This window comes from Sciurus carolinensis, chromosome 16 (genome assembly GCF_902686445.1).
Source record: "Sciurus carolinensis chromosome 16, mSciCar1.2, whole genome shotgun sequence".
Taxonomy (NCBI): Eukaryota; Metazoa; Chordata; class Mammalia; order Rodentia; family Sciuridae; genus Sciurus; species Sciurus carolinensis.
Genome location: NC_062228.1, coordinates 56,729,795 through 56,742,893, shown reverse-complemented (window position 1 = coordinate 56,742,893; position 13,099 = coordinate 56,729,795). Strand labels below are relative to the sequence as shown.

The window sequence follows — 13,099 nt, the reverse complement described above, 5'->3', positions numbered from 1 at the left end:
CCTGCGGTTTCTTGGCGGTCTCGGGGCACTGATTCGCGGGAGTCTCCAGGCGGATGCGAGGAGTCTGGGGGAGATCGGGAGCCTGAGGGAAGTGGGGGGATTGAGAAGGGAAACAGATCAGAGAAGCCCCAGACAGTCCCACTCATCCCCATGGACACCACCCCTCCCCCGGCCACTGGGGCTCTGCAAGGTGGGAGGCAACATGGAGGACAGGAAGGAGACCCCTGGGCCAGCAGCCACCATCTGACCTGGCTCTCCACCTCCCAGCCCAAACCCCCACCTCTCCAGGCCTCAGCCACCCCAGCTTCAAAATGGGTCTGAAAACAGCTCCTGTATCATCTCAGGCCCCTCACCTGAGGGCACCCAGCCAGAACCTGGGGCCGCCTCTGCCCTCCCAGCCTCCCCACACCCCCCACTCCAGCCCAGGGCTGAAGAGACCCTGCTACTTGCAGGAGGCCACTGTGCCCTGTCCTGCCCTCAGCGCCACACAACACCCCCGTCTCACTTCCAAACTTCACCACGTCCTCCCAGCTTCGCAGGGTGAGAGCCATCCCGACAAGCTCAGCCCTACCTTCCTTCCCTGGATGCCCACATAGGGCCCCCCAGCCCCGGCCCCAGCCCCAGCCCCAGGATCACGCCCTGCCCTGTGCCCATCAGCACAGCCCCTCGCCCCCAGCCCCAACTCACGCAGTCCATCACTAGGTTCTTGCATCCTGGATCCTGTTGCATCCCACACAGGAGATTCTACCCACAGGGCCTGGGGCTTAAATACCACCCCCGAACTGTGCCCACCCAGCCACACCCTCCCTCTCCTCCCCACCCTGCCTCCCCCACCCTGCCTACCAAGACTGTATTATCCTTTCAGTACTGAGCAGCTACTGCTTGCTGGGAACTGGGAAAGCTCCGTGGCCCATGTGTCCCTGGACCCTCCCTCACAGGACTCCAGCCTAGAGGCAGATGGCTTTCCACGTGGGCTCCCCAGCTCAAGAAATGCACCTCCAGCTGGGCATGGTGGTGCAAGTCTATGACCCCAGCGACTTGGGAGGCCAAGTCAGGAGGATTGTAAGTTGGAGGACAGCCTCAGCAAATTAACAAGGCCCTCAGCCACTTACAGAGACCCTGTCTCAAAATAAGCAAAATTTTAAGAAGGGACTGGTGGTGTAGCTCAGTGGTAAAACACACCTGAGTTAAATGGAAAGAAAGACAGGCACCACCTGCAGACAACGGGCCTCTCCCAGGGATCATCCAGGGTCGGGAGCCCCTCTTCTCTAATGCCAGGGAATTCGCACACCATCCCCACCTCCCTCCTGCCTGGATGAGCCAGCAGCCTCCCCCTGGTGCCCCCAAAACACCCTGGCCCTTGTGGTCCTTTCTCAAAGTTGCCCTGGACAAGGGGAAGCCTTGGCAGACATTGGCCTGACCGAGGCCTCCTGAGCCCTGGGCTGAGGTCACAGGAGCTGATTTCTCCTGGTGAGGGACCACACTGGCCTCTGCTCTATACACAGAGCCCCTGGATTTGGTTCCTTGTGTTGGCCTCTCCGACCTGCCTAGATCTGTGTCTAAACACTGCACTGAATGTTTGGTTTGTGCCTGGGACCCTTGAGGACTCTTAGGTCAGGGGAGGACAAGATTTTCTATGTTCAGTCCCCAGAGAACTGTTTGCAGATTTTTTTAATTTTTAATTTTTTCATTTTATTTGTACCATCAATTGAACCCAGGGGCGCTTACCCACTGAACCACGTCCCCAGCACCCCCCCAACTTCTTTTTAAATCTTGAGACAGGGTCTCACTAAGTTGCTAAGGCTGATCTCTAACTTGTGACCCTCCTGCCTCGGCCTCCCAAGTCTCTGGGACCACAGGTGTGTGCCACCATAGCCAGTTAGGAATAAAGTACTTTTAAAGGAAGGTATGTGCACTTTTGAGATGTGATACTAGTGCAGGCTTAGCAGACTGTGATACAGTGTGAATGACTTCTATATGCACTGGGAGACCAAAAACTGCACATGAGTTGCTTTGTTATGGTGCTCCCTTTATTTGGGTGTTCTGGTCTCTGAGGTATGCCTGCACTCAGCCTTAGGAAGACAGGAAGCTCTGATGGGGAACGCCTTCAGTCCCAGCTACTCAGGAGGCTGAGGCAGAAGGATTCCAAGTTGGAGGCCAGCCTCAGCAACTTAACAATATTGGGTTTCAAAAGGAAAAACAAAAAGTGCTGGCTATGTAGCTCAGTGGTAGAGTGTCCCTGGGCCCAATTCCTAGAACCATAAAAATAAAAAAATCTTAAAAAGTGGCTTTGCTCTGCATTATTTACTCTCAGTGGGATGCCCTGGGACCCTCTCTAGTTGTGTGATTTGTGTAGAAACAGTGCTGTCGGACAAGGGGTTTTGTGTAATTGCTCTCTTCAACGTGCCTTGGGTGGCTGCTTCTCTCTGGTGTACAGCAACTGCCCGACCTCCATTCCGTGGTCCGAGGGCTGCTGGGTCCCCAGGTGCTTTACATCAGCAGCTTCCCGGCAGGGCGGGGGTTTCCTGCCTGAGGGACGGGATTACCTCAAGGTCTGTCCTGGGGCCTTCAGGCTTCTCAGAGTGACATCTGCTCAGGAGTCTGTCCCCAGGACAAAGTCACTGGTGGCCCTGCCTGGGCTCCACCCTGCAGACAAAGCTCAAGGGAATAGCCTCCTCGCCCTCTGGACACAGCTAGGCCAGGTGTTCAAAGTCTAGTGGGCTTCAGGACCACCTGGGGGCTTGTTAAAACACCCCCACCCCCATCCCACCGCTCTGCAGGTCTCTGTGCCTGAGCTTGGCATGGGGACAGGTAGAGGCCAACCTCTTAGAAAACTTGGAGGCTTGAGGCAGGACTGGAGAATGTTGGCCTTGGCCTAGGGGTGATTCCCAGGACCCAGGAGAGAGGACACGGAAGAGGCAGACAGGAGAAAGGGGGACACAAAACACCTGCTAAGACTGACAGAGGGAAGCAGAGAGGGAGGCGGGGAGAGGGAGGATGGAGAAGCACGGGGCACTTTCCCTGCTGTGCACCAGGACTGTAGCAAGGGCTCTCTGATTCTTAACTGGACCCCAGTTGGCTGCATCCCCAAGTCCTTACCCGGGGACCCAGATAGCAGGCAGGACACAGCCATCGTCCATGACCCCGCAGCCCCATCGCTCCTGTCCAGGGGGTGCTCTACCTCTGTGCCCTCCTGCCGCAAGTCATCCAGCTGCCAGATGGACAGGGTTTTTAAAAGTCTACCCACTCCTCTATCCAGGTGGCTCCTAGCACAGAAGTCAATTCCTTTTGACTTTTTGATATGGTAGTGACATTTTATTTTTAATGTTACCAATGTATTTACCAATTTATTTCATTAAAGTATAATAATTATGAGAATTTGTAATGATTATGTGAATTGTGCAAATTCGTTATTGACAAAATGTAATGATGCTAATAACGTTTTCCTTTTGATTCTGTAAATGAAGTTAGTGACATCCATTCACTTGTGAATGTTTAACCAACTTGCATTCCTGAGTTAAACCCCTGTAGTCATGACTACTCTTGTTATCTGTGGTTCTGTGTTTTGGTTTTTGGTTTGGTGGTTTTCTTGGGTGTGTGTTTTGTTGTGTTGGTTGTTTTTCTGGGTTTTTTGTTGTTTTGCTTTGTTTTGTTGATACCAGGCACAGAACCCAGAGGTACTCTACCACTGAGCCACATCCCCAGCCCCCTTTATTTTCTATTTTGAGGCAAGGTCTTGCCTCAAGGGCCTCGCTAAATTGCTGAGGCTGGCCTTGAACCTTTGATCCTCCTGCCTGGGCCTCCTGAGTCACTGGGATTACAGGTGTGTCCTACCACACTCCGCCTGGTTCTGTATTTTGTTTGGCATCTTTGCACCTGTGTTTACAAAGGAGATCGGCTGTACAGTTGTCCTTCTGTATCCACGGGGGACTGGGAACCCTTGAGGATACCCAAATCTCAGGATGCACAGCAAGTCAAACTCACAAAAGCAGAGAGAAGAACTGTGGTTGTTGGCAGGCAGGGAGAGGGGAAATGAAGAGATGCTGGTCAAGACCATGTGGGATGAACCTGGGGATTGGCTCCCCAACAGGGAGCTTGCCTAGTATGTGCAAGGAACCCGGGGTTGATATGCAAAATAAAAATAATAAAATAAAAAAAGTGATGTGAACCTATAAACTGGAGATCTTTTTTTTTTTTTTTGGGGGGGGGGTGCTGGGGACCAAACCCAGGGCCTTGAGCTTGCAAGGCAAGCACTCTACCGACTGAGCTATCTCCCCAGCCCCTAAACTGGAGATCTTAAGTCCAGCATGGTGACCAGAGTTAACAGGATTAAATGGTGTATTTGAAAATTGCTGAGAGTAGCTCTTCCCTGTTCTCATCCCACATGACTATGTGAGGTGGTGGGTATGTTAATTAAAAGTTAATCGATCGTGATCATTTCACAACATAAATATACCAAATCATCACAGTGTACATGGTGAATATGCATGTATATAATTCTTTCTTGTTGTTTTTGTTTTTTTACTATTTGGTACCGAGGATGGAACCCAGGGGTGCTTAACCTCTGAGCCACATCTCCAGCCCTTTTTATTTTTTAGTTTGAGACAGGGTCTTGCTAAGTTGCTTAGGGCCTCACTAGGTTGCTGAGGGTGGCCTTGACATTGCCATCCTCCTGCCTCAGCCTCCGGAGTGGCGGAGTCACAGCATGTGTGCGCTACCTTGCCAGTTTATAATTCTGACGTCAAATATACCTCAATAAAGCTGGAAAAAAAGGCTGGAAATACATCTCAGTGGTAGAGTACTTGCCTGGCATGTGTGAGGCCCTGAGTTCCATCCCCAGCACCACAAGGAGAAGAAGAAAAAGATGAAGGTTAGTTGTTTTGCTGTTGTTGTTTGGTACCAGATTGAACCCAGGGGTGCTTTACCACTGAGCCACAGCCACAGCCCTTTTTATTTTTTATTTTGAGGCAAGGTCTCCTGAGGTTGCTGAGGGTCTAAGTTGATGAGACTGGCCTCGAACTGGCAATCCTCCTGCCTCAGCCTCCAGAGCCTCTGGCATTCCCAGCTCACACGTTGGTCACGTCCCTCCCCGCGCCTAGTCTGCCTTTTCTCCCGCTTCCTGATCTCTCAGCTTTCCATTCCTCCTCCTCTGAAATGCCTTCTCTCCATTTCCACCCTTCTTGGAATCTCTTTCTCTCGCACCTCCTCCACCTTCGTGGAGCTAAACGCGCCATCACCGCAGCCCCCCAAGCAGGGACTCCGCTCGCTTTCAGCGTAGCCCTTCGGTTCTCTCCTCCCAGCCTGTTCCTTTCCAGAAGCCCCGGGCGGGCTGGGATGGGCTGCCATTTGCCTTGGGAAAGTCACTAAGCTCTCCCGATCCTGAAGACAAGAAGTCACGGGAACGCTTCGGGGAGAGCGGGACCGAGCCGGGCGAGAGCTGGTCTGGCGTGCGGAGCGCGGGGCGGAGGCTGGCCGGGGGCGCGGTGCTGGGTCCCCGGGGAGGACGCGAGGGGCATCGGTTCAGTCACACGCCGCTGTTTCCGCCGAGTTCCCTCCCCCAGATCATGAGTCTGAACTAATCCTCCCTAATTCCCCTGCCGTTCTGCTGAGGCTGGACCCAGCTCCTAAGAGGATTGGAGCATTTGCTAAATTAGTCCAGTCCAGGGACACAGGAAACAGGGACCGGGGAGGGTCCCGAGATCCGGAGGGACAGAGACATCTGGGAAAGATGGAAAGAGAGAGTGTTCACATCCAGAAAGTCCCAGAAAGGAAGAAGCAGAAAGACCAGGAGTGAAAGGCAGGATTGCAAAAGTGGAGGCTGGGGCCAGGGAGGCGCCTCACCTCTCAGGACGACCTTGAACCCCAGGGGCCGCCCCTTCTCACACGTGGGACGTTGAGCAAGCCCCCGACCCCATTCTGCCTCGGTTTCCCCATCTCTGAAACAGGAAGAGTAACAACAATAATCTGTCTGGGGGGTTGTTGTAAAAATTTTAAGGGAGCCAGGAGCACAGGCCTGTGATCCCTGACTCCCGAGGCTGAGGCAGGAGGATCGCAATTTCGAGGCCAGCCTCAGTAACTTAGCAAGGCCCTAAGCAACTTAGGGAGAACTTGTGTCACAATAAAAAAGACTGGGGATGTGGCTCAGTGGTTAAGCACCCCTGGGTTCAATCCCTGGTAACAAAAAAATAAAAATAAAAAGAAAGAAAAAATAGTCGCAAAGGATTACAGACGTGTGCCTGGCTTTTTGATGGTTGTTGCACTTGAATCCTCCCACTTCAGCCTCCTGAGTCACTGGGATCACAGGCACCACCCATCCCACCCCATCCTCCGGGCACCCCCAGGTTCTTTCTTGATTGACTTTAGTGACAGACCAGGCTCAGACGGTGCCCTGCAGGGTCAGAAGGGAGAGTGATTCTTGCTTCCACCCCCGGAATTCTGCCTCTCCAGGAAAAACATGGACATTCACAAATGACCCAGACTTCACCTGGGAGTCAGCATTTTTTATTGCATCACTCTGGATGGCCAGGGAGGGGAACCCGGAATGCCACTGAGTGGGGAAGGGAGGACAGAGGTGGACACAGAGCTGGGGAGGCTCCTGGCCTTGTCAGCTCTTGTGGCTTAGGAAGTAGGACATGTGACCCCCCCATGGACTACTGGAGGACCTGAGCACAGGGAGGCAGGCCCAGGAGGGGACACGGGGCCTCCCTATGTCCAGGCCCTTGCTCTGGGCCCTGTTGACCTTGGGCCTCTGGAACGTGTGTTGTCCCTCTAGCCCCCACCCCCACAAGCTCCCCCCAAATTACTTGCACAAGACACGGATGCCCACTGAAAGGGGAGGATCCCTCTGTGGGGCGGGGGAGGATCCTTGTCTCCACGTGCGGAATGACAGAGTGACCCGGATTCCGGTCCCCACGTTTGCACAGACCTGGTCCAAGGCCATCCCTTTCCTGTCCTTTCCCTGTGGATTTTGTCTGCATCCCCCACCTGCACCCCAGCGTGGGTTGTCTCTGCTTGACTGGCCACGCTGGACTCAGCCACTCCTGACTGTCCGGTCCCGAAGCCCAGAACGACCCAGGCCAGGAGAGGTGGACAGGCGTGTGTCCACAGAGCATGCTGGTGGCTCCGGGGAGCAGGGCCTGTCCCTGGGGAGGCACGCTGGTGAGCGCGGCTCCTGGTGCAGGACGGGAGAGCCATCTGACCCCTCCCAGCCTCTCTCCCCTCCTGGCTTCTCCTTCTGACGGGAGGGAGCGCAGATCGGGCACATCCATGCCAAATGCCCAGCCTGGGGACTCGGGTGGACAGCCTGAGAGCAGCCACCAGGGAGCACGTGTAGAGGGAAACTGGCAGTGGCTACCAGTCCAGGCTCCTCCGCCATGGAGAGCCTTCCAGAACCATCTACCAGCACAGCGCCACCTCCCTGTCCTTCCTTTCACATCAGGCCTGTGAAAGCCACTCTTGAGAGGCCCTTGGCTCCTGCCTCCCCCACCCCAAAATGACAGCCAAGGAGGGAGGGGCCAGAAGGCCACACTCTACCGCCTTTCTTTTCACTTTGCTTTTTCCGGGCTGGGGGTGGAACCCAGGGCCTCCTGCTTGCCCGGCCAGAGCTTGAGCTGAGCCACGTCTCCACCAAGCACCAAACTGGCAGAGCGTCAAAACGCCCGAGGCCTTCAAGTTCTCCCGGAGCTTGTCTGTGGGTGAAATGATGCTTCAAGAAATAAAGAGGGTGGAGACGGAGCTCAGCGCTAGAGCGGCCCTGGGCTGGATCTGCAGTCCCAGACATACCTGTGTGGACACATACATGTCGCCTATTTGTCTACACACGGACATCATACAGGTGTGCATCTCGCATCCGTGCATTTGTATGAAAGGGCCTCCTAAATCTACCACGTAAGCCTGCCATTTGTGAAGTCGGTAGTTTCCAAACGAATTAGATCATTAACTGTATAATTAACCTAAGATTTCCTGATGGAGCCTCTGAAAGTCGGCCCTTGGAGTCTCCGGGGACCCTACCCCTGTGCTGAAGGACCGTCTACACGGAGGGGTGAGGGACCAAGGCTCCCCCAGGTGTCCACGGACACAGTGATTCTGACCTGACCGGGACCCCAGTCCGCGGCAGGGGGTTGACTTTCTCAGGTTCTCAGCAGGGGACTCCGAAGTCTGGGCCTGACTCTACCGTGCCAGTCCCTCCGCTGTGAGGTGCCACTGCCCTGGACGAGGAGGAGCCACTCGGGAGGAAGGGGTGGACGGCCTCGGGCCAGCTGCTCCTGAATCTGGAGACGAGCCTGGGCAAGCGTGGCCGGTTCCCTTCTGGTTGCTTTGCCGTCCCCAAAACCTAAGCTGCAAGGAGGCAGATTTAGCCGAGAGGGTCGGAGGCCCAGTGGAGACCAAGAGAGCCTCTTCTACAAGATCTGAAACTTCCAGGCACTCTGATCCTTGTAGTCCAGAGGGTCCATGGGGTTGTAGGTGAACTTCCAGGTGCCCGTGGGGTCCTTAAATTCCAAGCTGTCCACGGGGCTGTAGGCGCCGTAGCTCTGACCTGACAGGGAGGTGGGGGACTGGGCCAGGGAGGGCCCCACAGAAGGGCCCGAGAGGGGGCTGAGAGCAGGCCCCCCCAACTGGGGCACCATGGGAGACAGGTAGGGGTCCAGCCCACTGAAGTAGGAGCTGGGAGAGCCGTAGGCGGAGGGGGAGGAGCAGAAGGCAGAGGCGGGGGCGTAGGTCATGGCATAGGGGGCTGAGGTCAGAGAGGGCCCCGAGGCCACCAGCCCCGCTCGCTGGGCTTCAGGCAAAGGGGACTCTGACGCTGGACTCCAAATGGACACGGTGGCCACTGCCGTGGTCGGGGAGCCTGAGGGGCCAGGCAGAGGGGGACTGTAGGAATCGGAGAGGCCCAGCGGATCCGGACAGACATCGGTGGAGGGCCTTGGGGACGTGCCTGCCTTCCTCTTGGCAGGACGAGCCTTGGCCTGCCCCCCTGGAGGCTGCTGCTGCTGCTTCTGCTGCTGCCGCTGCTGCCTGCATTTAGCCCTGCGGTTCTTGAACCAGACCTGCAGGGTAGGGGGCCGGGCTCAGCGAATGGGGGCAGATGGAGCCCTCGGGTGCCCAGGAGCGAGGAGGCTTACCGGCCTCTCACGCCAGAGTCACACAACTCCACTCTGCGTCCAGGTAGGGGGCATCTGCTCATCCACAATGCCATCTGTCCATGCCAGCAAGCACTCCTGCATCCTCCACCCACTGACCACATACACACACGTGCAGCCATGCAGACACCGTGCACACAGAAATCACGCATGCCCAGTCACATGACATACGTAAGCACATGTACCCGTTCTATCATACATGCACACGTTCATCCACCCTTCCAACAACACATCCACGCATGCATGCACACACACACATGCATGCACGTTCACATGCACATGCACATGAACTCACATGTGAACACACATACATGCATGTACACGCAGATATGCATGAACATGCACATGCATATACACCTACATGCACGTACACACAAGCGTGCACACTGATACATATATATGCACATACACATACATTCACATGTGCATGCACACACGCACACATGCACATACATGCATGTACACGTGTGTACAAAATACACTGTCCAATTATACGTGCAAGCAGGCATACACGCATGCATGCACATGCTCATCCATGCTTCCCGTTACACACCCACACATTCATTCCTTCATCCACCCACCCAACTGCACACGCTCACGTACATACACTCATTCGAGGGCTGGGGTGCAGCTCACCCAGCACACACAGGCCCTGGGGTTGACACCCAGCAGGAAAAGGAAACTTCCAGGCACTCCACCTCTCCACCCACGTGCCCATTCCGTCAGCTAGTAAAGAGCCATTCACCATCTTCTACCACTTGGGCTACATCAGTGGAGTGCACGGCCAGCTGGGTGAGTCATGGACAGTAAATCAGCCAATCATAGTATTGGGGGAGATGATCAATACTATGGGGGTGACACCTGACCTGGTGGGGAAAGACTTAAAATGTTCTGGTGAGTAGGGGTGCTCTTGACGGATGGGGGGACTTCTGATTGATTGATTGATTGATTAAAAAAAAAAAAAAAAGACATGTACAGGTGAGGGCAAGCCCTTTGCTTATCTGGGGAATAAACACTGCAGGAAGGGGAACCGGAGAGTGCAAAGGTCCTGAGGCAGGAGTGTGAGAGTGATGGGGGCTGGTGGTGGTGACATAAAGGGAGTGAGGGATGCTGGGGCTACTTCATAACTTTGGCTGTCACTCTGTGGTATCTCCCTCCTCCTTTCACTTTGGGTCTGAGGATAACAGGATCAGGAGGGACCCAGGCACCAGAAGATCCCACCTGAACCCTGGACTCCGGCAGGTTGATCTTGAGAGCCACTTCCTCGCGGGCGTACACATCCGGGTACTGGGTCTTGGCGAACAGAGCCTCCAGCTCCTCCAGCTGGCTGCGGGTGAAGGTGGTCCGCTCCCGCCGCTGCTTCCTAGGGGCACCTGGGTGGGGTACAGTAAGGGACCTCAGGTTTCTAGGCTTGTTGGTGGCGCGTCCTGAGGGTGGTGGAACACCAAGAAGTCCTTCGCGGGTGTCCATCCGCCTACGGAAAGCTGGCGTCTAGTCTCTCCTTCCTGACCTTGTTCTGTCCCCTGAAATGGGGTTCCACTTTGCAGCTCGAGCCTCGCGGACGGGGAATGACTTTAGCAGCTGCTTGAAGGCTGGGGTGCGCCCAGAGGCAGCGCGCTTGCCTAGCACCCAGGGGGCCCTGAGTTCTGCCAGCAAAGCCTGGGACCGGTGGTGCCCCTGCCTGTGATCCCAGTGACTTGGGAGGCCGAGACAGGAGGATTACAAGTTCAAGGCCTCGGCCACTGTCTCAAAATAAAGAATAATATTTTTTTTAAAGGAGGGGTATGTGAGGTTTTCCCCACTTTCTAAATTTTCCTTTTTCTTTTTCTTTTTTCTTTTTTTTTTTTTTTTTTTTTTGTTTTTTTTTTGTTTTTTTTTTTTTTTGTTTTTTTTGTTTGCTTGCTTGCTTGCTTGCTTGCTTGGTTTTGATACTGGGGATCGAACCCAGGGGTACTTTACCACCAAGCCACCTTCCAGCCCTTTCTATTTTGAGACAGGGCTTGCTAAATTGCCTAGACTGGCCTTGAACTTGTGATCCTCCTGCCTCAGCCTCCCACGTCACTGGGATTAGAGGTGTGCCCCACCACGCCCAGCCTGGCTTTTATTTTGTTTTGTTTTGTTTTTCTTGATGGGTTCTCACCAGTATTGCCCAGGCTGGCCCTGAACTCCTTGGCTAAGACATATTCAGCTGAATCATGATTGCTGATCTGCAGCCATTTCTAGCCTATATAAAAGTGACAAGTGGGTACAGTTCAACTGCAAAAGAAAAAATAGAGCTATAAAGAATAATGCCACGAAACACCGAAAGCCCAATTCTCCCAGAAATAAAGTTTTGCCTGGGCGTGGTGGCACACGTTTGTAATCCCAGCAATTTCTGGAGGCTGGGGCAGGGGGATTGCAAGTTGGAGGCTAACCTCAGGAACTTAGCCAAACCCTGTCTCAAAGTTAAAAGAAAAAAGGGCTGGGAATTAGCTCAGTGGTCAAATGCCCCTGGGTGCAATCCTCAGCGTCCAAGAAAGAAGGGAAGCCAGCTAGCCTTGCTAACAGATGGAGATTCCTCTTGGTTCCCCTTCCAGGTCACTTTCCTCTCCCTCACCCCAGAGGGAACCACCACCTTAACTTTCCAGGAATGTCCGTGTTTTGCACATGGAGCTGGTGTGTGGCCCTCCTATCACCCAGATAAACACCTTCCTCCTGAGGCAGGGGGTCCCAGAAGTCCCCGGGAGGCGGGGGCCGCCTGGGAGGACAGGAAGGGGGACCACTCACTTGGATAGGGCACAGCCTGGTGCATCAAGTCCACACTGGGGCCACTCAGGGCCAAGGCGTTGACGGAGTAGTGGGGCCCCGGGTTCATGTATGCCATCATGATCTTCAGGGATGATGAGGCCCAGGTCAGGGGCCCTGCAAGAGAAGGCGGCGTCACTCACCCACCAGTTACTCCCTCCTCGGTGACAGGCGGCTCGGGTTCAGATGCTGCCTCGATGACCTCTACTTTAAGTCATGACCTCGAGCCATTCATCTGGCCTCCCTGTGCCTCTGTTTGCTCACCTGTACAATGGGCCTCGGCAAAAGGCCGGCAGAGCTTCTCTGAGACTGCAGAGCAGAGAGGCGACGCCAGGGTGGGCTCAGAAGCGGAAGCGCCCACTCCCGCTCTGTCCCGCGAGACCTGACCTTACCGTGCTCAGCTCCTCACCATCTTTTCTTTCTGAGACCACAGGGAAGCATGGTCAGTGCCTGGTCAGGGAGAGCGGGTGACCGACCGTCCCAGTTTCTCCAGGGTGGAGGGTTTCTTGGGATCTAGAACTTGCAGGGAAAGTTTTAGGAACTTTCTGGAACTTTCAGGGATGAGTCCCAGGCAAACTGGGATGGCTGTCACTTTGTCACATTTAAATGGCAGTGATGCTAGGGTCGTAGCATGCAGGAGGCCCTGGGTTCCATCACTAGCTCAGAGAGGGGGAAAAATAACTCCGTGAGGGATGAACTTCTGTGGTCACGAAGACAAAAGAGGCTGATAGTGCCCGGCACTGGCCTCCATGCCTGTGGCGGATCTGTAACAGCACAGATCGGAACAAACTGGAAAAGTGGATCCAAATAAAATGCCCAGCAGGTGCAAGGCCCTGGGTTTGATTCCCCAGCATAAAAAAATAAAAATAAAATAAAATAAAATGCAATCTTTCCTTTGTCCAAGCAATATGCCTTCAAGATGTACACATTTATACCTCTTGCCAGGCATGGTGGCTCAAGCCTATAATCCCAGTGACTCAGGAGGCTGAGGCAGGAGGATCATAAGTTCAAGGCCAGCCTCAGCAACTTAGCAAGGCCATAAGCAAATGAGTGAGACCCCCATCTCAAAATAAAACTAAAAGGGTTGGGGATAAAGCTCTGTTGGTAGAGTGCTTGCCTTGCAAGCACAAGGCCCTGAGTTCAATCCCCAGCACCGCAAAAAAATAAAAAAATAA

The 13,099-nt window shown here is 54.3% G+C and overlaps 1 protein-coding gene across 1 annotated transcript; it reads right to left on the bottom strand.

Moving 5' to 3' along the window:
* Window positions 1–8,372: 8,372 nt before the first annotated feature.
* On the bottom strand, window positions 8,373–12,012 carry LOC124967467 (cone-rod homeobox protein). Its single transcript, XM_047529787.1, has 3 exons — window positions 11,907–12,012; window positions 10,362–10,513; window positions 8,373–9,047 (listed from the first exon to the last, which is right to left on the bottom strand). The coding sequence occupies exons 1-3, from the start codon at window positions 12,004–12,006 to the stop codon at window positions 8,400–8,402; spliced, it is 900 nt and encodes a 299-aa protein (XP_047385743.1). The 5' UTR covers window positions 12,007–12,012; the 3' UTR covers window positions 8,373–8,399.
* Window positions 12,013–13,099: the final 1,087 nt, after the last annotated feature.